At 36.3% G+C, this 25,784-nt stretch overlaps 1 protein-coding gene across 4 annotated transcripts in view; it reads left to right on the top strand.

The window, feature by feature from the left end:
- KMT2E (lysine methyltransferase 2E (inactive)) overlaps positions 1 to 25,784 on the top strand; it is a 54,926-nt gene that overhangs the window by 19,880 nt on the left and 9,262 nt on the right. For all 4 annotated transcript variants that reach the window (XM_039723690.1, XM_039723692.1, XM_039723693.1 and 1 more), the window contains 18 exons: positions 3,896 to 4,007; positions 4,340 to 4,569; positions 6,241 to 6,321; positions 6,495 to 6,553; positions 10,778 to 10,950; positions 11,925 to 11,963; positions 13,574 to 13,786; positions 15,188 to 15,318; positions 16,397 to 16,514; positions 16,665 to 16,774; positions 17,628 to 17,889; positions 19,685 to 19,783; positions 20,525 to 20,689; positions 21,648 to 21,956; positions 23,685 to 23,939; positions 24,117 to 24,261; positions 24,962 to 25,215; positions 25,353 to 25,409. In XM_039723690.1, the coding sequence (XP_039579624.1) occupies positions 3,896 to 4,007; positions 4,340 to 4,569; positions 6,241 to 6,321; positions 6,495 to 6,553; positions 10,778 to 10,950; positions 11,925 to 11,963; positions 13,574 to 13,786; positions 15,188 to 15,318; positions 16,397 to 16,514; positions 16,665 to 16,774; positions 17,628 to 17,889; positions 19,685 to 19,783; positions 20,525 to 20,689; positions 21,648 to 21,956; positions 23,685 to 23,939; positions 24,117 to 24,261; positions 24,962 to 25,215; positions 25,353 to 25,409 (2,812 nt within the window). The remainder of the gene's footprint in view (positions 1 to 3,895; positions 4,008 to 4,339; positions 4,570 to 6,240; positions 6,322 to 6,494; positions 6,554 to 10,777; positions 10,951 to 11,924; positions 11,964 to 13,573; positions 13,787 to 15,187; positions 15,319 to 16,396; positions 16,515 to 16,664; positions 16,775 to 17,627; positions 17,890 to 19,684; positions 19,784 to 20,524; positions 20,690 to 21,647; positions 21,957 to 23,684; positions 23,940 to 24,116; positions 24,262 to 24,961; positions 25,216 to 25,352; positions 25,410 to 25,784) is intronic.

Genomic DNA, 25,784 nt, shown 5'->3' on the forward strand with positions numbered 1-25,784 from the left:
TTGTGAGCTTTATTTGTTTCTTTTCTTTTCTCCTTTTTTTTTTTTAAATTTATTACTAATGGTCAGATATAAAACAATGTTTAAAAGTAGTGGAGTGGGGGAAGATGACATTTTAGAGACAAGTTGGCTTTCTGTGACTTGTTACAGGTTGATTTCCTTAATCCAAGGTGACTGGCTATAAAAGTGTAGTGACTGAGGTTTCATAAATTAACTGGTCTCCGTGTTGCTTTTAGTTTCTCACTAATGCCATCTGCTGGCAACATGCAGAATATTTTGTTTCCATTTTAGATATGAACAGTAGGAAATGACTCAGAACATGAAGTTGTTTCACTTGCTAAATGAAAATTCTCTCAAGGCTTTTTTTTTTTTAAAATATGGGCATCTTTGCTTTTTTAAACTGAGTTTATAAAATACTGTATTTCTTTTTTCAAGGTACAGGAATGTCTTAAATAACTGTAGCCCAAGAGCATGTGGAAAGCTTTCGTGTAGAGCTTCTTGGTTTGTTCCCTGTGAACGTTTTGTACAGATTTGAATTGCTGACCACAGCGCTTAGCAAGTTTATATGATATTTTAGCAAAATACCATGGTCAGTTTATCACAGTAATGTTGGTTTATTTAGGAGTATTTAGGAAATAATACTAACATTTTGATCAAGCTTTGTATGTACTGTGTTGGAATACAAAATTGCAGTTTGGATGAAAACCAAAAATACAATAAATACCTTTTAGTTACGAAGTAAGACAGCAGTTGTTTGAGGTGAAGCTGAAAAATGTGGTATGATTAGAGGGCTGACAGTCTTAGTACCTCAGCCTTTGACAGAATTGACTAATATCCAAAAATACAAGCTAGGAAAGCCTTACAGTGTTTTCATAGATCTGAATGCTTGCATGTTTTCCTCCTGCAAACTTGCTTTCTGGGATGGCTGTAAGAATGCCAGTGGTGAAATGAGGGGGTGTTTGTCTTTGGTACAGTAGTTAGTGCCTTGCTGCTTGGGCCCTGGCACTTGAGCCCAAAAAATGTAAAACTTGATTTTTAAATTAGGTAGCATCTCATGCTTTAATCATGTGTACAACTGAGTATTTTTCCAAGAGGCATTTCTCCTCAGAGCTGTGCAGTTCTGAGATGCCTGTTTCAGAAAGAAGGGTTTGACCTTTGAACAGACAGGAGTATGGAGGGCATCATTTCTGTTTGAGGTCATGCACATGGTTGGCAAAACCAGGAGTGATAAGGAGTTCAGTAACCTGTTTGTCAAAGTTGATTTTGTCTGTGGCTCTCTGGAAGAATGGTGCTCAGTCTGTACTGCTTTGTGGCATCTGTATCACTTTCCTGTTGACTGTAAAGGAAACCTACGATAGTTAATTTTTAGCTGAAGTGAATGCTCTGGGAGCTCCTTCCCATAGTTCTTGGTTTCTTCCCCACTTCCCCAGCCCAGTGCAGTGGGTAAATGGAACAGTAGCAGTTACATTCAGAGCTCTGGTGAGCATCTGGTATAATTGAAAGTAGTGTCTGTGCCTGGATAAGCATTTGAAAAAAGTTTTACTGAAAGCTGGTTGTGCTCCAAATTTAATAGTTGCCGTTCTGTATCACCTGATTTTTCTCCCACCATTTTTCTGGTTTTCCTTGTTCAAGTGAAGATGTGACTTTTTCTTAGTAACATTGTTCTCTGAATCTGTTTTATGAGTGTTAAAACAGTTGGTGATAAATGAATATTTTTGGAAACTTTACGCTTCTGCTTCCCACCACTGTTATTCCTCTAAATAATTAAATTTTGTTCTCTTAAGTGGTTTATAAAAGGCTAGAGTAATAAGAAATGGATGTAGGGTGTTTGGGTGTATTGTCTTGCCCCAAATCTTGAAAGGGACCTGGACTATCTTTTTGACTTTTGTTGTCAGATGATGAAATGCACAGTGTCTCTTTTTAGGACACTTTCATTCTGGTATCTTTCACTGAATGTTCCTGCGTTTAAGTAGCTGGTATTTAGGTCATAGTAATACTTATTTTTAATGAAGGAAACTCTCCTAAATTAATCCAGGATGGATTGTACCAGAATCCCCTCCTGCCTGTCCTTAGTAAGCCTTCCTGCTCTGAAAATGGAGTATTTTTCAGCAAGACCTAGGTTGAGCATTGAACACAGAGTGGGTGAGGGTACCTGTGCTGCTGCTTGTCCCATTCAGGAAATGGGGAAGAACAGCAGTAGGAGCATTGCAGTGTCAAGACATCCTTGTTCCTGGAGAAGCTAATTTCTGCCATAGTCATGATGGATGCATAGCTGATGCCTCATTCACTGGCATTTTAGTTGACTGGGTCATCAGAAGGATTATTGGAGCACAGAAAAAATGTGTGATTACTGCACAGATGTGTTGGTAAATAATAGGTAAAAGAACATCGGTTGGAAAGGCACAGGTTTTTATCTTTTGTCTTTATTTTAGTCATGAGCTTAAGTTCTAAGATGCTTCTAGAAGCTAATTAAAACAAACTCCAAACAAAATTGTATTTTCAAGTTGTGAAAAATGTAAGAGTGTAAATGAAGATTTTTCTGGGTTAATGAGGGAATGAAGAGCAACTGCTGTCAGATTTGGTTTGTCTTATGCTAGTCAGAAGTTGTATTTCTAACGTTAGTACTTCACATGATTTTTGTGCTCACGTGTTTATTCGCTTTCTCAAAAAAAGGCAGCTGATGACTGTTGGAGACAGTCTTTTTTAAATTTTTTTTTCTTTGGACTCTAGGAACTAAAGCCCTCACCCAGAAGTGGTTTTACCTAGTTTCTTCTTAAACAAGATGATTTTATTATTATAAATTTTATCATTAGGGTAGTAACCTCACATGGGAAAGAGCTCTTAAGAAGAAATAGGCCACCAAACCCATTAGTAGGACACTTTCAAAGAGATATGAAAATACTGCATTTTGTTCAGAAAGTTAATGATTAATTATATCTTTTCCAAAAAGTAACAAATGTAGGTTTCTGGTGTGCTTTCATAACAAACTAGTATTGCTTCATGGCATAGCAAAAAAGCCTCTATTAGTGTGTAAGAAAAAATCCCATCAAGTATCTATTTTAATTTAAGATTCAGAAACACCAAGTTTATTTTTAAAATCAGCTCAAGGAATTAGTAAGATAAGTGACAGGAAATAGAATTCACACATAATAAAAATGAAATTTGAAAACTGAACCAGACCTGATTTGTAATGTCAGTCAAATCCACTTCAGTTCTAAATGTTGATATTTTGTGGCTCCTTTTTTTTTGTTTAAAAAAACTCCTTCTTTAGTAACCTGGATTCATTTGTCTTCATGTTATCAAATCATATGGTGCAACGAAAAAACTGCAAGTTATCTCAGTCATGCATACACGAACAACTGCTCGAGAAGGGCCACGAAGATGTAATTTTTTGTGCTCAAATAGATCTTCCTGTTCTAATATTCATTTATCTTTCTTGTTTTGTATTGTGGTTTAGTGCATATAAACCATAGATTGTATATTGAAGAAGGCGCAGCCTTTGATACAAAACCTTGTCTTGCAAAACCTTATCACCTTTCTCTATTTAAGGCTAAATCAATAGAAACTGCCTTGTTTAGACAGTTTGCCCCAGTTAGGATCTCTGCTGGTAGGAGCAGTGGGTGCGGTGGTGCCCCGCCACCGCCGCTGTGTGTCACTGCAGGGCTCGAAGGCTGTGCAGCCCCGGAATGCAGCGTCAGTCCCTGGGCAGAATTCCCTTTGGAATTCTGTTTCTGCTCAATGAGGGGGCTCCCGGGGGCTTGCAAGATGCTGCCCCCAATGCTGCTTTAAACAGAATCAGCAGGGAATTTATTAGAAGTTGTGCAGCAAGTACCTCCGGTTTATTAATATAAATTCCATAGTAATTGCACTTGTTCTTCATCTGTCTTTTGCCTTGCAGACCAGAATCTGTAGAAGCTAGCCCTGTGGTAGTTGAAAAATCGAACAGTTATCCACACCAGTTGTATACCAGCGGCTCGCATTCGCACAGTTACATTGGTTTGCCCTATGCAGTAAGTTTGGTGCAAAGTATTCTGTACAAAATATATTCTGGAAAAATCTGCTGTTTTTATCTGGAGAAACTGAGGCATGCTTTTATTTCTGTATCTTATGGGGAGTTGGGTAAGTTGGATAAAAATGATCTATCAGAAGCAGAACATAGTTCACTTAAATGTATGATATAGTTGAGAAGTTAGAAAATAAGATTGAATTGGCATATAACTAAAATTCTCACCTTTTACTACAAAAATAAGAAGTTCTTTGCCAAATGAATTCTTACATTTTGGCTTGAATAACTATTGGTGTATGAGCATTTATGATAAATTACCTTTTCACAAAATTCTAGGACCATAACTATGGTGCTCGGCCTCCTCCAACGCCTCCAGCTTCTCCTCCTCCATCAGTGCTTATAAGCAAGAATGAAGTAGGCATATTTACCACTCCCAACTTTGATGAAACCTCCAGTGCTACTACCATCAGTACGTCGGAGGATGGAAGCTATGGAACAGATATTACCAGATGCATTTGTGGCTTTACCCATGATGATGGATATATGATCTGTTGTGACAAATGCAGGTAATGCATATTAAAATAACTTAAAAAGTAAAAATTACTTCAGGCTGCACTGAAAGTAAATGTAAGTAAATGGTGTTTTAATTACGATGAGTAACAAGAAATTTCCTTTCATCAAAAAAGTGCTGAAGGTTGTGTGTTCTTCTAATAGGCAACATAGTCAGTTAAGGGCAGTGATTATTTTATAATTTAATTCTGGTCAGTCTTGACTTCTCGTGAATTTGGTCATGCCTTTGCTTGTGCATTGCTGCTTAATTAAGGGTATGCCTTTTTTCCCCTCTAAAAAGGATGTCTGAGGTACTTTGTCCCAAGTTATTTGTTAGTAGGGTAAATGAAGACCTAGGCATTACTTAATGTGCACGTACTAAGTAATAAAGCATCTTGGTGAATTATGTATATGTAAATCAAAGAACATGAAGGATGAAAAAGAATGTGAAAAAAACTTCTTGAATACTGGTTTCTCTGTTCGTGATTTTTCTGATTAGTCTTCATTTTTCAAAGGATTCAGTTAATAAGTATGAAAAGACTAACCTAGATTCTTAATGGACAAGCTGAAGTTAAATATTTACACTTCTGGGTTTATGCTTAAGCACCTATTTGATCATAGTATAATAAGAGACTGCTGTTGAATACTTGGAATTGGAAAAATAAGATTAGAAATTTTTAGAGCTGATATACTTAACAGGAGAAGACAAATATTGTGTTTCTACTCAATATTAGCCTGTATTTTTACAATTGGCTATGGAATGCTCCTGGATTTTTGTTAGATCTTTGTGTATTTGTAAGATAATAATTACAGCTAATAATAATAATATTATAGCTAATAATTATAGCTATAACTATAGCTTAAAATATTAATTTGAGCTACATTCTTCCATCTGCTTATGTAGCAAGCTTGTTAGTAATTTCTGGTGGTCCTTAATTCTGATAATCTTGCTCATTATTTTGAAACATATTAAGATGTTCTTCCAGCAGTGGAGTTGTAGGCAGTCCAGTTAGTCTTTTTCCTCTGAACAAGAGAGTCTCTGGGAGGAGTTGTGAATTTACCACAACTCTTTCCTGGTGGGAAAATAACTGGTTTTGTGTCCCTCATCCATAGCAATGTAGGGCTGGGTGTAACCTGGTGTTTTAGGTTAGCCTTCAGTCTAGCAAGCAGTCTCTTCCCTGACTCAGGAAAGAAGTTAAAGCTCTAAAGCTCTTTCTATGCTATGCAACAGTACTACCAGTTTATAAGGGTGTATAAAAATGTATATTTATTTTTCTCTTAAAATACATAAGGAAATCAAACTGTATCTTAATGTATATTTCTCTATATAGAAATATTTTATGTACCCATTTCTAAAAGAGAAACGAATCCTTTTGTTTAAAACCAAACCACTTGTTGCTGTGTAAAGCATAAGTCTTATTGCTGAAGATATTTGTCTCTATCTTGCTCTCTGTTGTGATAATTTACCATTTTATTTCTGATGTTGGAAAACAATTTCCAAGAGAGAAAATGAGTCAGCTAGCAGAGTGGTGGCAAAAATAGTGATTAAGATGTAGGTTTAAGCAGTACTGAATCCGAGTGAAGGTGACAATGAAAAAAAAAAGAGCAGCTTACTTTCTCTGTGTATTGTGCATGCAATTTTTTAAGTTGTACTTTAATGTTGGGGTTTTGTTTTGATGTTTTCATAGTGTCTGGCAGCACATTGACTGCATGGGGATTGACAGACAGCATATTCCTGACATATATCTGTGTGAACGTTGCCAACCCAGGTGAGTAGTTTTGTTGATTTAGAATTCTAAAATTGAATGGAACAGTGCACAACTGATATTTTTCTAAGTATCTGAACATTTAGTTACTTTACTGTTTATTCTGTAATAGTCAATGGGAAATGCTAGAAGTCTGTTTTAATACCTAAATGCACTGATTTATTTTCTAATTTCAGGAGTTTAGATAAAGAAAGAGCAGTGCTGTTGCAACGAAGGAAACGGGAAAATATGTCAGGTGAGTAAAACGTAAAGTTCTTTTCTTAGTAAAGATGATAAAATAAGTATAAATTACATGTACAGACTTCACAGCACATACATGGCTCCCACAGTTTTGAGAGCCTTCAGCATATAAAGTTCAGTAAATCAGTGCCTTTTACTTGTCTGTATTGTTACCAAGATAACATAGTATCAGAATTGTGGTAGCTCCACCTGTTTTATTAATGGTTTTCAGACTGTGGTTTCTTTATAGCAGTGTGGAATAATTCAATCTGTTCAACAGTGTTCGAGTTTCTTAATAAGCAATGTTGCTTTTATAACAACTATAACTCCTTTCACTAAGATGCTGAAAATAAGGTGGAAAAGCTTTAAGTTGCTTCTTTTGGAGTGAGAGAGGGTTTCTATGTCTACTTTCTATTCTGGAAAAAAGTTTCAGGAAGAAATCTTAATTCTTACATGTTGGATGTAGATTGGGTGTTTTGATATGGCTCTGGGTTTTTATGGACAGTGGGAAAAGTTGTTAAACCAAGTCAGTATGATGTGGGTAATAACGATGTTTTGAGGGGTTTTTGCCTTTGATAACCAAGGTGGCGTGTAGTGCAAGTACCCATTTCAGTCTGGGTATTTTATGCAAGTAGTTCTTGAACTTGTTCACAGGATTTCAAAACTCATCTGGCCAACTTGTCAGGAGTTCTGTGTGGCCATTACCAAAGCGTGTTGTAGAATTCTTGGTTGATAGCTGGTACTTTCAGGTTCTGTTACAAAAGTAATAACTTGGGAGGAGGTCATCCTCCTGAATGTAACATGTTTTACTTCTAGATCCTGTCTCTGAAATAGTGGAGTGTGTGTGTGTGTATTTTAAGATTTCTTTTAAAATTGCCATGTAGATATGGTCCTTTTGCCCACTTCATATGGCTTCGGAAAGTCTGAGGGGTGTGTGGCACAACTGTGCTTCTTGGTGCAGTTGACACTTGGTGTTGTCTGGTACTAAGTTTGCCTATAGTCCTTTAAAGGCCTTAGTGACCTACTTGCAAAACCACAGTCCTTTTTTATTTTGTCTGTTTTTATTTTAACAAAACCAAGCTTATTTTATACAGTTTTGTTTGACCTACTAGGTCAACCAAATTTAAATTTAAAAATTTTTGACATTTAAAATTATTTTGGTTGATTCCATTGAAATAGTAGAACAAATAGATTTATAACTCATTTGGAGTTAATGAGTTCACTGACTGGTCTGATAATACTGTGAGGTTGAACTTGAATTTTCATAACGAATAGGGGAAGTTGATGATCTGAACTATTTAACTAATCACTTGGGATTTGCAGGCACACTATCTGATCATTTGCTGTAAATTTAAGAGAGATTAAAAATCTTAGAAGGAGCTGATGAGACCTTTGAAGTTAGTGTTTAACCCTCTTCAGCCTTGATGATCAGCGTTCTAAATCTGTTACATGAATTCAGTAGGAAAGGGAATACTAAATGGTAAAGCAAAAGTATCAAAACAGTTAAAAAGAAAGGAAAATCTGGATCTCTTTAATCTAAAATGTGATCAAAGTGCAGTATTGATTACTGTGATTTATAATACATAACTTGAATGTCTGTGCTTACACCTCTTAATTTCCATTTAGCTTGGGTGAATGTATTTTATGTTGACTCATGTATAGTTCAGTTGGACTTAATGATTTTGGGTATAAACTGAGAGGGGTGTGAGACATCAGTAAAGTGGACAATTTTCACAGATGATTTTGAGTAGGAAGAGCAAAAGTGGCATCAATTTGAATGGATCTTTTCAATGTTTTAGATACTTAACAGAAGCAGAATGTTACTTTTAATTATTAGTAATTTACAGGTGTCTGATAAAAGGCAAGACTGCATAATTTGGATGCTCTTTGAGGAATAAGTCTGTATGTATAGGTCTTTTCACTTAAATATGAGAATTTTTTGGAGTAAAATGTTTTTGTTATAAGATTTCTAAAGAGTTGCTGGCTTAGCTGTGTTTTATCCAAAGGTTAACAGTGGGGAGAAAGTAGTAGATCAGTTGGTTTGCTTCAAGAAAAGAGCTCTTAATTGAACATTTCACATGATAGAAAATTGTGTGTGTTAATCTTTCATGAGTAACTACATCATCCTTTTTTCTGGCAATGTTTTTAGCCCATTGTTCTGGGTCCTGTGGTTGTATGAGGTGGTGTTGATTTTGTTTTCCTGGTATAAAAGTCAAGTTCTGGTGCAGCTTAATGTGCAGTGAAGTACTGACCATGGTTCAGTGAATTGAGCACCTTTGTTGAGCCCATACTCCCTCAGTTGTATATAGTGGATGTTTTGGGTTTCACTGGGGGGTTTTTTTAGGGTTTATTTGTCTTTGGGTTTTTTTAAGATAAAAAGTCTAGATGTAGAACTTAAACAAGGATGGTGCTTTAAGCTTTTTGGTCTTGAAATTGATGCTGTCAAGATCACTTGCTGCTTATGGGTAAATGAATCTGGGCCCATAACTTGTGAAATTTGGAGAGTTTGTGTCTTTGCCTCTGACATGCAAACTCAAGATCTCCCCTCAGTGTGCTTTACCAAGGCTCTTCAAAGTGAAAGCAGGTTATGTAGGTTAGAAAGGAGTGTCTCAAAACAACTCCATGTAATTACATGTTCAGTTGAGGTAATTATTCTTTACAGTAAGTTGGAGCACAGTGTAGACAGTAACACTGAAATGTTGCTTCCCTAAGGAAGACAGTGTTTTGTGGGGTTTGGGGCAAGGGGGAGAGGTGTGTGGCTGTGATGTCATGATTCTGTAGGCACTAGTGTATGGACTACAGACACTGACAATTTTAAGTTTCTATTTTGGGGGTTCTATTTATCAGGCATTGGTTATTCTGCTATTTATTCTTCTTTGATTAGACATTTCTTCTTTCCTTATGCTTTTTATGCTCATTTAGAAAATATTCTCAACAGAGATGTTAACAAATTCAGAAAACATCATCAATTCCTAGCTTACAAACTATAATTATGTGCCTGATAAGGTGTTCAGAAGAATAACCAAGATGGTAAAATGTGATTGTTTGCTGTGCACAGAAGAACCCTGTTAAGGAATGTTGTGAGCAGGAAAAACCGGGAGTAACCAGTAGCTGGAGTTCTTTATTTAGTAAAGAGGGTTTCGAGAATTAGGACTGCTGAGTGCACTGATTAAAGCAACATCCTTCTGAGAGCAGAAGGAATGTTTTCTCTGCTCTCATTAAGTATTTGTAAAGCCTGCTTCTGTTCTCTGTATGAGAAAGTTTTGTGTAGTATGAAGTGTATTTACTGAATGCAGAATATTTGGAAAAGCTGCTAAAATCTGTACTGAGCATATGCAAACAACAGTCTCTTATCTGTGTGCATCATCTCTCTTCCAATCCTTCACAGTCTTTCATCTTGACAGAACTAGGGTAATCCTGTTTCAGGTCAGGATATGTGTTTGTCTGACATAAATGCTGATGTATGCTAGATTTCAGGCTTTGGCCTTTAGGTCTGTGAGAGCACAGCACAAAGAAGAAGTATCTGTCAGTTTATGTCTGATGGTCTCTTTGCTCTTCCTGAGTAGCAGAATGTTACTGTTAGGGGATTTTGAGTACAAAAGGCTTCTGGCTAAATTGACGTATTAACCCTAAAGTATCTGTCAGTTTATGTCTGATCGTCTCTTTGCTCTTCCTGAGTAGCAGAAGAGCAGAGAGGGGATTTTGAGTACAAAAGGCTTCTGGCTAAATTGACATATTAACCCTGAAAAAGGCACTTGACAGTGCACATTGCAGCTGAAATAGTTGATTATGACTATGACACGTGATTAATTAATAGAGCTTCACAAGAAATGCTGGTCAGTCATTAATTTTAATCCCTTCTAGAATACAGTCATCTGAGAGAATCCAAATGCCATATTCCAAGTAAAAGCTATATATAAGTGAATGTGTTAACAGATCTTCTACCTTTTTTGTTCTGGTTGTAGTTTTGCTTAAAATGGAATATGGTCATTAATTCCATTCAAAGAATGGAATTTAGTGTGGTACCTTTTTCTTACCTTGCATTACAAACCTGTCTTAATTACCAGTTTCTCATTGGTCCTTCATTTTCGTGCTGTTGCAACTGTTGGTGAATTTTGCATATGAGTGCTTGGAGCATTTGTCATTATGAATTTTTGTGTTTTGGAAAGGGATGTAGACTAACTAGTGAGTGTTCTTTCTGTAGTACTTGATTATTTACAGAGTATTCTTTGTTTTAAAGATGGGGACACCAGTGCAACAGAGAGTGGCGATGAGGTTCCTGTGGAACTGTATACAGCTTATCAACACACACCAACGACAATTACTTTAACTGCTACAAGAGTTACAAAAGTCAATGATAAGAAGAGGAAAAAAAGTGGAGAGAAAGAACAGAACATAGCAAAATGTAAAAAGGTAAGTGAATGTAATTTCTCTTATTACTTCACGTTTTAAATTATAGCTATGTGACATTTCTTACAAAGAGACACTGATTTGAAAATCAGGCTATTTTACTATCTGGTTTTAGCTTGAAATGTATTACTCTGCAGTAAATGATAGTCTTGTGGGTGCCTGACCCCCATGACTCCTCTATTTCAAGTTAATATATCCTGCCTGGGTATGTTCAGTTTTATAATTGCAGCAGAATCTCACTGCAGGAATTGCATTTACTGGACTGTTTGAAATAGTTAGAGGTGGTGCAAAACAAGCTTTGGGTTAGAATTCCTTGGAAGTCTTCATTTGTGGTGATTTTAAGTACAGAAATGTTTGCCATTAGTTGTCCTGATGTGACTCCATCTGTTTGAGTAGAAATTGTGTGGAAGTATGCTGTCAAAAAGCTAGCTGCTAAACTAATTAGAGTAAAAACATCCTGGCATTATGCTGTTTAGCTGCAGGTGTATAAACAGTGTAATATGTGAAGACAAAACATTTGTGAAGAAGTAAAGTACAAGGAACTTCCTAAACAAGTGTTTTTTGTAGTTAATTTCCTTGGCTTCAGTGAGAATTTTATTATTTAAAACTTAAAAGTCAGAATAAGTTATTGATGTCTTTTTGGAAATCTTTAGTAAAATGTTTCCTTTTGTTTGAATACAAATTTATTGCTGTGTTACCTCTGATATTTTGACTTGGATTCTGAAATTCTGGAGAATCAAGTTGTAATGTGAGAGAAAGGTAGAGGTACCTGACTACTGTGCACTTAGGAATGCTGAATGGTTTTTAAAATACATTTTGTGAGATGTAACTTCTTACCTTCTTGAGATTTCAGTGCAGTTTATTCTGTTGTTTTCATCTTTATTGTTTAATTGAAAAGTTGTTCATTAGTAGGTTTTCAATTCCTTAAGAGATTTTGTATTTTCTCCAGTGAATATGAATATCTTAATATTTTCCAGGCATTTCGAGAAGGATCCAGGAAATCTTCAAGAGTAAAGGTAATGTGATTTTATTTGGGTTTTGTTTCAGACCTTAACTGTATGTTACTTAAACAATAAGCATCAAGAGTATAATTGGGGCTATACACTAAGAACTAGAATATTCTCATCTTGGTAACTGATATATTACATATGTGTCACAGTGATTTTAAATTAAGGTATGAGCACTACCTCTTTGTCCTGCGAAATTAACTTAAATAGTTAGTGCAAATTTTTATTTCAGGAGCCTGTGAATTAATTTGGGCTCATGTATGCTATGCAAGGGAGTAAAACTGAGTGAACACTTCATTTGAATTTAGTGTCTCCAGCTTTTCATAACTCTTTAGCAGCAAAATAATGAATTACCTGTATTGAATTTGAAAGCTAAGTTAGTGGTTCTGCTCTGTCAAACCTCCATCTACACCTGGTGGGACTCCTGTATATCTGGCAGGATTTTACTCACTGGTACTGGCATAGTCTGAGGGAATTGTATTGGGATGTCTGCTTGATAAGATTTAAATGTTACAGGAGTCTTTAAATTTTCTGTGACATAAAAATGTGCCTGGTGTGAGAACTAGGTATTTCCATAGTTTATTCATGCTTGGAATATATGAAAACAAGTGGGATGCAATTTATGCTTCAAATGTGTAAGATGTACCTTGGGAACAGTGAAGATGGAATTGGGGAAGAAAAATCTCTGGTTTTGTGGGTTTTTTTTAATATGGTGCTTGTAAGGTTCCACTGTTTTTTTCATGGTTGTCTTAGCATCACACCTTCGAAATGCTGTTTGTGTGTATGGTTTTCTTCATGCACAAAAGAAATGTAACCAGGTAAATTGAATTGCTGAACTACTTGTGTTTTATTAATGTTTAATAGTGTCTCTGCTCAGGTGGATAGAAAAGGGAGCGTTGGCTGGCTGCTGCTGTCCGTAAGGAGCTTTGGTTGGCTGCAGCCTGGCTGCTGCTTGTGAGGTCTGGAGGTACAATGGCACTTTCTTTAAAAGTGAAAGGATCTGAAGCACTGCAGAAGGAAATTGTATAGTGAGGAGCAGATAAGGAGAGAAAAATTTTATGTGCAATGCCTGTAACAGTAGAGTCACAACCTTAATGTGTAGCAGGTGTACGATTAGTAAAGTTTACTAAGTTATGCAGCAGAAGAAAAGATACAGCATGATCTTTGAAGTTGAAAGGGGAGTATGAAGTCTGTGTATTACAGGATAAAAGCTGGAGTTCTCTGTATTTGCATATGTTCACAAAAGTTGAGTGGGCAGGGAGATCTGACCCTCCAACTCCTGCACTTAAATTCATGATGCAGTGCAGTTGTGGGAGGAAACAATATCACTCTCCATTCTCATCGCACTGAGAGCAGGAATCACTTTTGAGGAGGGAAAGCATTCCTGAACTTGGGTGATACTTACTAAATAATAAAATTATTGAAAGGACAAATGTAATGGGACTGAATTTAACTCAATGCTTTTAAGTAATACAAAGTTTTATGCTAGACTTGCTAAAGAAACCCAGTCCGTAAATCAGTGCATACCTTTGCCCATCATTTTGTGTCTTGTTATAGAATTTTTCTTTTTATTTTAATATCTTGCCTTCTAATATCTGGTCACTTACTTCAATTTTTAGGGCTCAGCTCCAGAGATTGATCCTACTGACAGTTCAAATTTTGGATGGGAAACTAAAATCAAGGCATGGATGGATCGTTATGAAGAAGCAAATAATAACCAATACAGTGAAGGTGTCCAGAGGGAGGCACAAAAAATAGCACTCAGATTAGGCAATGGAAATGACAAAAAAGAAGTCAGCACCAGCAATCTGATTTTCAAACCTCCGGTAGAGGTAATGAGCTGTGCGTCGTTGTGTTACTGCATGCTGTGTTTGTGCCATGACATCAGATGCCTTAAAAAAACCTCCAACCAACCAAACAAAAAAAAAAAAAAAAAAAAAGAAACCAAAAAAACCCAAAAAAACAAAACACAGGAAAAAACAAAAAAAGGGATTTCACATTCACTTTCTGTTCCTTGTCTCACCAGATTTCAGCATCAGAATTTCAGCATATTTTTCAGATTTTTATACATTTTGTACCACCCCAGTTATGTTTACATTTGCATATCATTTATCCTAAAAAGTAGCTAAGGTGTTAGTGTCAGTCTGAACATTGGGTTGCCCTTAAACTGTCTCTTGACACACAGTCAGCTTTAGTCAAGTTTGCTGCTGTTTGTCTCTGAGGGATACCTGGAGTGGTTAGAGTAGAAAGAACCATTGGAACTAAATTTTTTTTCCCTTACTATGTATCAAGATGTTCACTGTCTACGTTTTTCTTAAGATGTGGTAAGTGTTCTGGGTGTTCATGGCTGGTGTTTCTGCTTCTGATTCTTTTTCAACTCATGATCCTGTAATTTCTAGTTTATGGAGAAACTGCAATGTTTTATTCTAGCCTTATTTATCAGTAACTCACCAGTTACTTACAGGCTTAAAATCAGAGCCTTGTAAAAAACTTAGCATTTTGTAGCAAAAATCTTGAGGAGTAGTTACTGTAGCAGATTAATGGAAGCATCTTTGCTTCTTTTTCTCAAAGACCATCATGGCATATGGGACACCCTCCTTAGAGGAATATCCCTACTTACTGAGCCTTTTGCCTACATAGAGGCTACTTCCTTTTTCATTGGTGATGACAGTTATGAGAGGTGTGAGTTCACTAATTGCCAGGGTATGTATTGGTTTTTAATTAAAGCCATCCTTCCATCTAAAGACATGAAAATGAATTTGGAAACTCGTATCAGGATTCTTTATTTTTCAATGATTGTTATTTCCCTGTTCAGTTTTTTCTTTAGTGAGTTGTGAATGTTGTTCTATGTCTGCATGTTTTGTTTTGTTCAAAGGAATTGAAGCTTTTTGAAAGTGTTGTACAAAACAATGCAGCAATTCATTGTAGTCATGGTGAGAGTTAAGTGCACTAAAGGCTATAGTACTTGAATTGTAAGAATATGAATATGTTGGTTTTCAGCCATGTTCTGGAGAGCTAGGGCCAAAGCATTCCTTGTATCTAAACTGATAACTAGTAGCATTGCTAGGTGAGTAGGACAGTTGGTCAGTTGAGTCTGGAGGTTTAATTACAAAAAGGTGTGTTTTTTAGTTCATATAAAACTGTTTAATAGTTGTGAAAGTATAATATGCTATTAATAGTAATGGAAAAATGGTAGAAATTAAAAATTCATAAGTGAATCTATGTCTTTACAGAGTTACGTGCAAAAAAACAAGAAAATTTTAAAGGCTGCCAAAGACTTGCCTCCCGATGCACTTATTATTGAATACAGAGGAAAGTTCATGCTGAGAGAGCAATTCGAAGCTAATGGATATTTCTTTAAAAGGTTTGTTAATTCTTAATGTTTCAGTAAATTGTTAAAATGATGTTTGCCAAACTGTTGCTTCAAGTACAAGTGGATCTTAGTTATCAGCAGTGTCTCGTATTTTAATTAGTCTGATTGAAAGTAGTGACAGCTGGAACCTTTTCTGTTGTTTTCTCTTCTGGATATCCTTACAGATTTATTCAGGAGGTAGTTTTCTCCTTTTTGTTCCTCCCTACGATAGGATTCCTGCATGCTCAGTGGGGTAGTTGTACACCTTAAACCAGGAAATAGACAGTTCTGCCATCCTAAAATAATTATTATATTAATGATAAAGGCTTTATCTTTTGTGGGAGAAATGGATTTTAAGCCCACAAGGCTGTGAGTGAAATTGGACACAGGTCAGCTTGGGGCTGTTTTACTGCCAGAGTTCTCTAGTTACTTTACTGAGCTGTGTGTGACTGCTTCCTTCTTCCTGTAGATTGGTTCTGATGCTGCCCCTAACTGCATGAACACACCTACTTGGGAATTTGCAGAAGGCCTGTTGGGGAAGATAGAACACCCAGCTTTTGCTCAGTAAAGATAGAAGGGTTGGTTCCTTGGCACTTGGAATAGCAGAACTTAAAGCATGACTTCGCAAAGTATTTGGAGGCCCCTTTCCTTCAGGACGATTGGTGCTAGTGATGCTGCAGGTGTTAGGCAGGGATGTGGTGGTCTTACTTTTTAAAAAAATTGTTCTATGTGGCTTTTAAATTTCTGAGTTTCATTTTGGGGCCTGTCATAAGAAAAAGTTGAAGAAATTTGAAAAATTTTAACTGTGTGTCTTCCATGTCTAGAGCTTGCTCTGTTAATGTTCTCCCTGTAGATCCTATGCTGATGATACAGGACTGCAATTCTGTCTTGAGCTATTCTGAGAATACATGTGGGGAATGTACCTGCTAAAATCGTGAAGCTTAAATATAAACATGTCATTGTTAGATTAACCTCCAAATTTGGTGTATTGTACCAAGCATCATGTTACAAAGCTGACTAGTCAGAAAATAAGCACTGTTTAGCATCTTAAAAAATTATGAAATTCTTGGTTTTCTTGTGTGTTTTTCAGGCCATACCCATTTGTTTTGTTTTACTCCAAATTCCATGGGCTAGAAATGTGTGTTGATGCAAGGACTTTTGGAAATGAAGCTCGATTTATCAGGCGTTCATGTACACCAAATGCAGAGGTGAGCAGGTTTAGAAAGTTAAACTACGTTTAATTTACTTAGGAATCTTCTTTTCCATGAGATTCCTGATAATTTGAGCAATCCCTACAATTTTTATACAAGAACTTGAAAGTAATTCATGATAATGTAATAACATTTTCTTGACTACAGGTGAGGCATGTAATTGAAGATGGAACAATTCATCTTTATATTTACTCCATCCATAACATTCCAAAGGGAGCAGAGATTACCATAGCATTTGATTTTGATTATGGAAATTGGTAAGTATTTGAAAATGCTGTTCTAAAATACCTCTAATGCTCAGTAAGTTATTTTGCAATTCAGAATGGCTTTGGTTTTGTATCATTTACTTGCTTGCATGTTCTAATAACACAAGGCTCCTTAGGCACTGTATTTATAATGAACAATGTGTGCGTGGGCAGAGTTGTGTATTTTTATTACTGCATTTCTGTGGCCTGCTCTTAAGCCAGCTTGGATGCAGTGGTGTGCAGACATGCCTTTGCTACTGACCTGAACTGTGTGTGACCACAGAGCACGTGTGGTAATCAGCACAGGTTCAGACTATCTCAAGATACTGGGCACTCTTAAGAGTTGTAGACATACTCCTTCTAAAAATACATAGTAGTTGTGTTTGGTACCTGAAACAACTGACAGCCTGTTTCAGTTGAACATGTTTGAATTTCCTTTGTATTCAAGTGGAGCTTAAAACTGTGCAAAGGGACTCTGAGTTTGGTGTGCCTGTGCTGTAAATTGTGTCTGCAGTCTCTGCATATAAAATGAACTTCATGCGTCTGCTTTGTGTTGGTTATATTTCCACTTAGGATTATACTCAGGTTTTAGATGTCTTTTGTCCTGCAAGGAGAAAACTAACCTTGAATGTAAAAGAATTCTGTGTGGCAGAGCTGAAGAATTAAAAGAATTAACCAGTAGATAAGGTTTTTGAGTTACAGTCGTGTTGTGTATTGTGGTGAAAACTTGAGTCACCTGCATTTTAACATGGTTGGTTTGCATTACAGCAGATGTTTAATGTGAAATATCAGTGATTTAATATTGAAGGGTCTCATTGCTGTACAAACTAATCAAATATGCCTTCTTGCATTTAATTACTTGCAGTAAATACAAAGTGGATTGTGCTTGCCTCAAAGAAAATCCTGAGTGTCCAGTTCTCAGACGTTCTGAGCCTACAGAAAACATCAATACTGGATATGAAACAAGAAGGAAAAAGGGAAAGAAGGAGAAAGATGTTTCAAGAGAAAAGGAGACTCAAAATCAGAACATCACATTGGATTGTGAAGGAGCAGCCACCAAAATGAAAATTGCAGATAATAAACAGAGGAAGCTCTCTCCCCTCAGACTGTCCATTTCTAATAATCAGGTACTGACACAAAGATGCTCAGAAATAAAAGCTTTTAAATACAGATTCTCTCCTTTTAAATAGCTACTAAAGAAATTTTAATTAGTCACTGAAAAGCAGTGTGGAGATTTATCAAAAGTCAGAATGATGGATAAGCTGTTTAGAACTTGAATTTTATGTATTATTTTCAGTGCACTTTATTAGTCAGTTGTAATTAAAGCTATGTTGGACCCTTTTCCTCTAAATGTTTTTGTGACTCTCTGATGTGAAGGCCTCATGTCATGGTGTCAGGAGCTCCCAGTCCATCTTGAAGTGCCTTTTGGTTAGTTTGCCCATGTTACTCAGAAGTATTTTCAATATAGCAGTACGTAGCCCTGCTCTTAAAACTGCACTGCAACCCAGAATACTCCATACATTTTTAATGGAGCTCTGCAGCTCTGTGTTTAATTCAGTTGGGAGGAGGAAAGTGTGTTTTGAAGCTAATGTAGTATGGCAAAAACTACCTGGTAATATAATGTGATAGTAAATTTTAACTTAGTCTTTTTTGGAAAATGTCAGTTTGAAAGAACTGTTGGGAGGGGGTCCATGACATAAATTACTAATTTTTCAGAGCAGCTATTAAAGATAACTATTCAACATCATTAGATTGTTATCTTAGTAAGTTTCTACATTTCTTCATTTTGCGGGTGGTTGTGATGATTTTTTAAATATTATGTTTTTTGGTAATGATTTAGGGGAGAGAAAAGGGAGGGAGCAATTCCTAGTTCTTTTAACATCATTTTAGGACTGAAAGAAATAAGGTAAAAATGAGCATACTGACACCCAGCTTTCCTAAGATGATAAATAGCTTTAAAAATGCCTGGAAGTCCAGGGGGTGTGCATGTGACTTGCAAATTATGGTCTCCAGAGAAGTAGTATTTAAACTTTATCTTGAGAGTGATTTTTGATCAAAAGTGGTTTTTGATTTGTGTTTTGTGTCATGCTTTCAAGAAATGATAGTTGGTTTATGGAATCTTCTCCAGATCTTTTAATATAATGTACAGTGCTTATATAGAGCATTCACAGGAGAACTTGTATTGTTTTCCAGAATTGAAGAGTAGGAATTGTGGGAAGAATAAAGCTGTTAGAAATACATTTACATTTTCCCATACACTTTCTTTATGGTAGCATCATATATATCACCCCAGGAAAAAAGCTACTAATTGCCTGGTCTGTATGTTTAGATACGTATTTTAGGACAAACTTTAAATCCTTGTCTAGTCCTTTGTGGAAAAGTCAAATTGCATATAGGACTAGTGAACACTTAATTAGTTTCAAAGTTACCCTTTCATGCTTGTTTTTTCTTTCAAAACAGAAAGCCATTGTTAGTTAGGCAGCTTTTGTGTTTCCATATGATGTGACACGGTCATCAGATTATACAGTGAATGTTCAAATGGAAAATGTGACTTCAATTCAGTACACTTAGGAGCTGAGTAAAATTTCCATGTAATTGGTAACATCTACTTTGTTCATTCTGTTTCTGAAAGTAGTACTTTGTTGTAGGTGGATAATATAAAGCTCCTAACTACTTAACTGATTATAAAGTGCAGTGGCCATTGTTAGTGTCCAAAAGTTTCCTTGTTTCAGAGCTTTAATTCTGATACTACTTTTTACTTGGTGGGGTGAGGGAGTGGGGATGGAACACTTTTCATCCTGATTAGTTGGTTTGGTTACTTCTGATGTAGTGAATCTGAGGCCTCTTAGTTCTGTGTAGGTTTTGGTTCACTCTAATGCGCAAGAATAGAACTTCTGTAAAACAGTCATTTCTGTCTTGCAGGAGCCAGATTTTATTGATGATATAGAAGAAAAAACTCCCATTAGCAATGAAGTAGAAATGGAATCAGAGGAGCAGATTGCAGAAAGGAAAAGGAAGATGGTAAGTTGGGAAGTGAGTGGCTGCCTAAAAGGCATCGTTAAGGCTTAGTGACACCTGCTCTTCCCATGCTAATTGCTGCCTTTTTGTGGGCTTGTACAATCTGCACATGTGCAAAGTCAGATCCTTACGTGAACTTAGCCTTAAAATGCAAGGCTTGCTATTTGAGAACAGTTCATCTGGGTTCATCACTGCATTCTGACAAAAATCTACTTTTATCTTCAATTGTATATAATTTTTTTAGTGTCTTTAGATGATTCTGCAATGCCTGTTTTAGATCTCATTATTTGCTCCTCATTATTGCTTGTTATTTGTAATGGCCGTTTTTATAGCTAGCATTGGGAATCAAGATTTTCCCCTATTTTATTTGAATTTCCTACTTGAGTAAAAAGTCTCAGCAATCCTAATTTTCAGATTTTATTAGAACAGTGTTAATAAAACTAGCATCTTAAAATCTGCCCTTTTTTTGTTAAGTATTCAAAAAATTAAGCAAGTTCTTAAATTCAAAGTAGGAGTCTCTTGTTTGTCAAGCTGGTATGGATGCAAGCCTTTCTTCAGAAGTCTAGTATTTGCAGTGATTGCAACATATCCCTTTAATCTGAGCTTCTGCTGAACTTGATCTTCATGTCAGACATATACTGAACATGCTGAGAAGTACTTTAAAAAATGGGAGCGAGAGTAATGGCATATTTATATATGTGGAAGATTATGAAAACTGATCATGATTATTGTTAAATCCATCAGACAAGAGAAGAACGGAAAATGGAAGCCATCCTGCAAGCTTTTGCCAGACTAGAAAAAAGAGAAAAAAGAAGAGAACAGGCTTTGGAAAGAATCAGCACAGCAAAAACGGAGGTTAAATCAGAATGCAAGGAAGCACAGATTCTCAATGATGCTGAATTTATTCAGGTAGTTATCTGGAGCTTTATTTTAAAGCTGGCTTTTAACATTGCATATTTTGTCAATTGGGATGGTGAGCTGCATGTTAAGATGTGTGATTTTTTTTTTTCCTCTGAACTCAAATATATGTAACCAAAATGTTCTTTGACATTACGTTTTATTAGCTCTTGAATTTTTTTCCAGATAAGATACATATAGAATTCTTTAATGAAGAATTTCAGTTACATTAATTTATGCAAACATACACACACACACCAGCTGTGTAATTCTGTCTTTGAAGTTCAGGACAGAACATTTATCAGTGTTGACTTTAGCTGCAGGAGGTGACTGTCCTTAGGCACCCTCTGTAACCATTTGTTTCTTCAGTGGGTTTTTCAGGAACACAGAGTATTATAATCTTTCCTTAAAATGTTATTTTAAAAGAAATGAGTTAGTCAAGTCTGGGTTTTTTCTGAGTTCTTGCAGATGATACTTAATGTTTTATAAACAATTTTTAACTCCGTTGTTAATGGATGTTTCTTACTTTGCAAATACTCATATAATGATTCTCAGTCCAGGTTGTTTCCCTGAGCTATGTGTGTCAGCATTCTCTTAAGTACCTTTTGTGACAAATCTAAGCACCTAGTAAACTATGAATTGCCAAAAGAATATTGGACTGAAGGACATCATGCTATAAGCAGTTGATTTCTAGCTTATGGATGAACGAATGTCAGTTGTTACACAGATCTTTCATGTGTGTGTGAACACTGCTGATGAAACAGCACGTGCTTGGGAGGAAACTACAGGAAATCCTGTCATTTGCCTTCGAGAAGGAGTTAATTATTGTAGTTCTGACAACAAAAATGAGATTGACACTTTTTGGACTTTCTTCTGTAAAAGAAGAGGGAACTGACTTCTTTTTCCTAAGAAAGATAAATAGCTCTAAACATGTATGGGATCTGTTTACTTGACTTCTGTCTTGTCCCAGGAACCGGCAAAAGAAGAAACTGCCACCAAGCCCACCCCAGCCAAAGTGAATAGAGCTAAACAGAGAAAAAGCTTCTCCCGGAGCAGAACTCACATTGGACAGCAGCGCAGGCGGCACAGGACCGTCAGCATGTGTTCAGACATCCAGCCCTCCTCTCCTGATGTGGAAGTAACTTCACAGCATAATGAAACTGAGAATGCAGCACTGGTAGCTGAGCCTGAAACAGAAACTGTTGTTACAGAAATGGTTACTGAAACAGAAGCTCCAGCACTTAGTAAATGCCCTACGAAATATCCAAAAACAAAAAAGGTAAGTCCCTTCAGGGATGGGGAAAAGATAGATCTTAACAGAGTTTTTAAAAAATTACGGGCTGTTCCATCAGTATGCAACTGCATGTATTGGTCATTTTTAAAATGTTTACTCATTTCTTGAAAAATCACCATTGTATGGTCAGTAATTGGTAATAGATTAAAATATGTGTAACATCGTTTGGTGGAAGTTAGTTTGTATTTAAGACACTTCCCAAAATACATCTTCAGAGCAATTTTGGAACAAAATTTAAAGAAAAACCTGAGGAAATAAAAGTTGCCTTTCTTCCTGTGTCCATTGTATGCTTCAGATAGCAAACAGTATCTGCAAGGAACTCACTAACCCCTAGTGCTTCTCAGATGTCTGGTCTGAAGTCAGTGGATCTAAACACCCTGAATGTGTATGTGCATGTCTGGAGGGAAAATTCTTTATTCTTTAATGCTTTGCTTTTAAATTTCTTTCCATTAGACTGCATTGCAAAAAAGTTGTACAAAATGGCACAATATAAAAAGACACTCAGAAATCTTAAATCTGCAAGTGCAACTAAAGTAGTACAGCTTTCTGCTTTAAAATAAATGCATTCACAGAATGCATTAAAAACTATTTGTAGTGTGATTTACAAGAAGTCCTGCAAATTTTAATCAGTGGAGAAAAAGGCGAGGGGGGGGGAAGTCATAGGTCAAAAATTCTTGTCAAAAGAAAAATAATTTTAAGATTTTTTTTTATCTTAAACCCCCAAACATAATTTAGATTGCTTTTTTCCCAAAAGGTACCTGAATCATTCTGTAACACTGCTTATTTGCATCACTGTTACATTCTTGTGAGGGGTAACACTTCTTCCTTTCTTACCTGTTGCATAGCAGAAAAGTGCAGTAAAATTCAGGCTTCAGGTATCTGTGGAATGTGTCTCCATTGCACCCAGTCTACCCTAAGTGCAGAGAAGGTCTTGCTTTAAAAATCAATAAAATAAAAATGGATTTTTAAAAAACAAAATAAAATGTATTATGATCATTTCTGTTAAAGCCTTAATATCATACTAATCCTATTTAATGTTGCATGCCCTTAATTTTGAATCAGTGTAAAATCTAGGAGGTTAGTTTATCTGTGAATAAAAACTAAAATCTACTGGCATTTTTTTTAAAAACAATGAACTAGGTAGGAAAGCCTAGCCTTTTTAGACCAGTGTCTCTCTGTATTAAATTGCAGCACATTTACTGCTACAGTTGAAGAGTGTTGCAGGCAGCTGCCTGACATGTTGACTGAGGCACAGCCCTGACAGTATGGAAGTTGATGAGGGGCTTCTTTAACTTTGCTCTCTTAATGTTATACTATTTCTCCTCAGCCTGGGCACTCAGGCACAAGTTTAAATTTTGGTTTTGAATTCTGTTACTAAATTGGCTTCCTAAATACAGTTGTTCTGGGCACTTGTAATGTTCAGTGAGAATAAAATGCAAAATAACTAAGTATAGCTTACAACAAAAGTAAACTAAACACCCCCACCTCTCCCCCAAACTGGTGTGTAAGCAAATCTGTACTGATTTCTTCTGCTGTTCCCATGATTTCACTGAAACTGAGCTGATTCTTGCCAGGTATTCTTAAACTTGGAGCCTGGAAACAAACTGTTTCTGGTTTGTGCAGTAGTTGACTAGATAAATAATTGAACTAAACACTTTTAAAAAGCCACTGGTAAACACACTCATAAAACACTATTTTTTTCTCTCTATTTAGCACTTGGTTAGTGAATGGTTAAGTGAAAAGAGTGACAAAGCAGGGAAGCCCACAGACACTGTGCCTGAAAGGCCTCTTCGCATCACCACCGACCCTGAAGTTCTGGCTACGCAGCTGAATTCTCTGCCTGGGCTCACCTACAGTCCACACGTGTATTCAACTCCAAAGCACTATATCCGTTTCACTTCTCCATTCCTTTCAGAAAAGAGGAGGAAAAAAGAACCTGTGGAAAACATTACTGGCTCTTGTAAGAAGGTAATGCTTCCCTTTGTTATGGCTGTTCTACCCACATCAATTAAAAAGAAATCTTTATTTACTAGCATGAATTCAGGCAGAAAAAGGCTGTTTGGCAAACCAGTCATGCTGCATGTTTTGAAATGTTCATCATTGAAGTTTTAAGTTGCTAATTGGAACTTCTTGGTTTTTTTACAGCGTTGGTTGAAGCAGGCTTTGGAAGAAGAAAACTCAACAACGATTGATAGATTTAATTCACCATCACAAGAGAGATCTAGAAGTCCAGCCATCAATGGTGAACATAAAAGTCCTTTATTACTGAATGACAGCTGTTCCTTAACAGGTGTGAAGCTTTTGTAAATACACTACATAAGAGCTGTGTTGAAATAGCTTATTGTGGAGCACTGTGTCTTTAAATTGATGAGTTGATGAAAATTCCAGGAATATTTGCATGTTTTCCTAATACTTTCTTTGAAAGAAATGATTAGTTGCATAGTGGTTGGGAGTTTTTCCCCATTTAGTGTATATTAGATAAGAAACCATTATATATCCTAGCATTTACAGTCAACAAAAGACTAATGGTTTTGGTACTAGTATTAAGAGGTCAGATTATAAATACAATTTTCTGTGCTTTCTGTATACTTAGAATCCCTTTAAACCTCAGTAGGCCATTGTAGCACACAGGGGGAAAAGCTGTGTAATCTTGCAGGCGTAACACAGAAACCACCTTTTAGCTGAACAGTCTTAAAAGTGCATAGAAGTTGACTTGGCCTTCTCTGGAGACACAGGCAGTTCTTCCCAGCATCCTAGCACACAGAATTCACTTACTGCTGATGTATCTGTAGGCTGTTAAGAGTTTATTTTTCAGGAAGCCTGTAGGTTGTTAAAAGTTCATCTCTCTGCAAGCCTGCCTTTCAGAGATTATTTTATCTTAGAATTCTTTAATTTGGAATTCACAATTTCATTACATAAAGTACTTAAACAACTGTAAGTGATTGTTATATCTAGAAATCTTGTAACTTTTTTCTAATTTTAACACACAGATCTAACCACACCACTAAAAAAACGAAGACTGTATCAGCTGTTGGAGTCTGCTTTCTCAGAAACCTCCACGCCTACTCCTTCTCCCTATGCCACACCAACCCATGCTGACATCACTGCCTCGGAACCATCGTTGTTTGCTACTCCTCCCAGGGTGAAAACAGAGGATGAAGCTTGTCGAAATGGTTACAAACCCATATATTCACCAGTTACTCCTGTAACTCCATGTATACATGGAAATACCATGCACTTTGAGGTGAGATTTATCATGAATTTTACAGTGTTCAGACATTGCAGTGTAAAATCAGTATTTTGTACTCCTGCTACAAAATGGGGGGGAGGTATTTCTCCAGGTTAAAAAAATTGACTTGCAATTTCTTCTTGTTTATTTAGAATATTTCCTCACCTGACAGTTCCCCAGAAATAAAAAGGCGAGCTTACAGTCAAGAGGTAAGGAAATTTGCAAAATATGCAAATGGTATCATTGCAAGTTCCTGAGAACTTAAAGGGTAACTTCCCCATAGGTTTTACTTGCTTACTCCTTTATATTTCCACTTTATCTGTTACACTTTCTATTTTAAACTGTTTTCTCTCTGCATCACTTAAAAGTTGTGATTTGGATCAGGATCACCTCCTGTAATTGAAAGGAGTAGCCACTGCAATTTGTAAATAGGAACAGAAAGAGACCACTTTGCTTTCCAGGCTGTAGTTAGATTCAGATTAACATTTCTCTGTGTTGCCAGCATTTCTTAATTGTTTCTGTTGATCCCAGTTAAACTCAAAGTGAAAGCAGAGCAGAAAGTTCCTAAGTCAGCATAGGTGGTG

This window comes from Passer montanus, unplaced genomic scaffold (assembly GCF_014805655.1).
Source record: "Passer montanus isolate IOZ18808 unplaced genomic scaffold, ASM1480565v1 scaffold50, whole genome shotgun sequence".
Taxonomy (NCBI): Eukaryota; Metazoa; Chordata; class Aves; order Passeriformes; family Passeridae; genus Passer; species Passer montanus.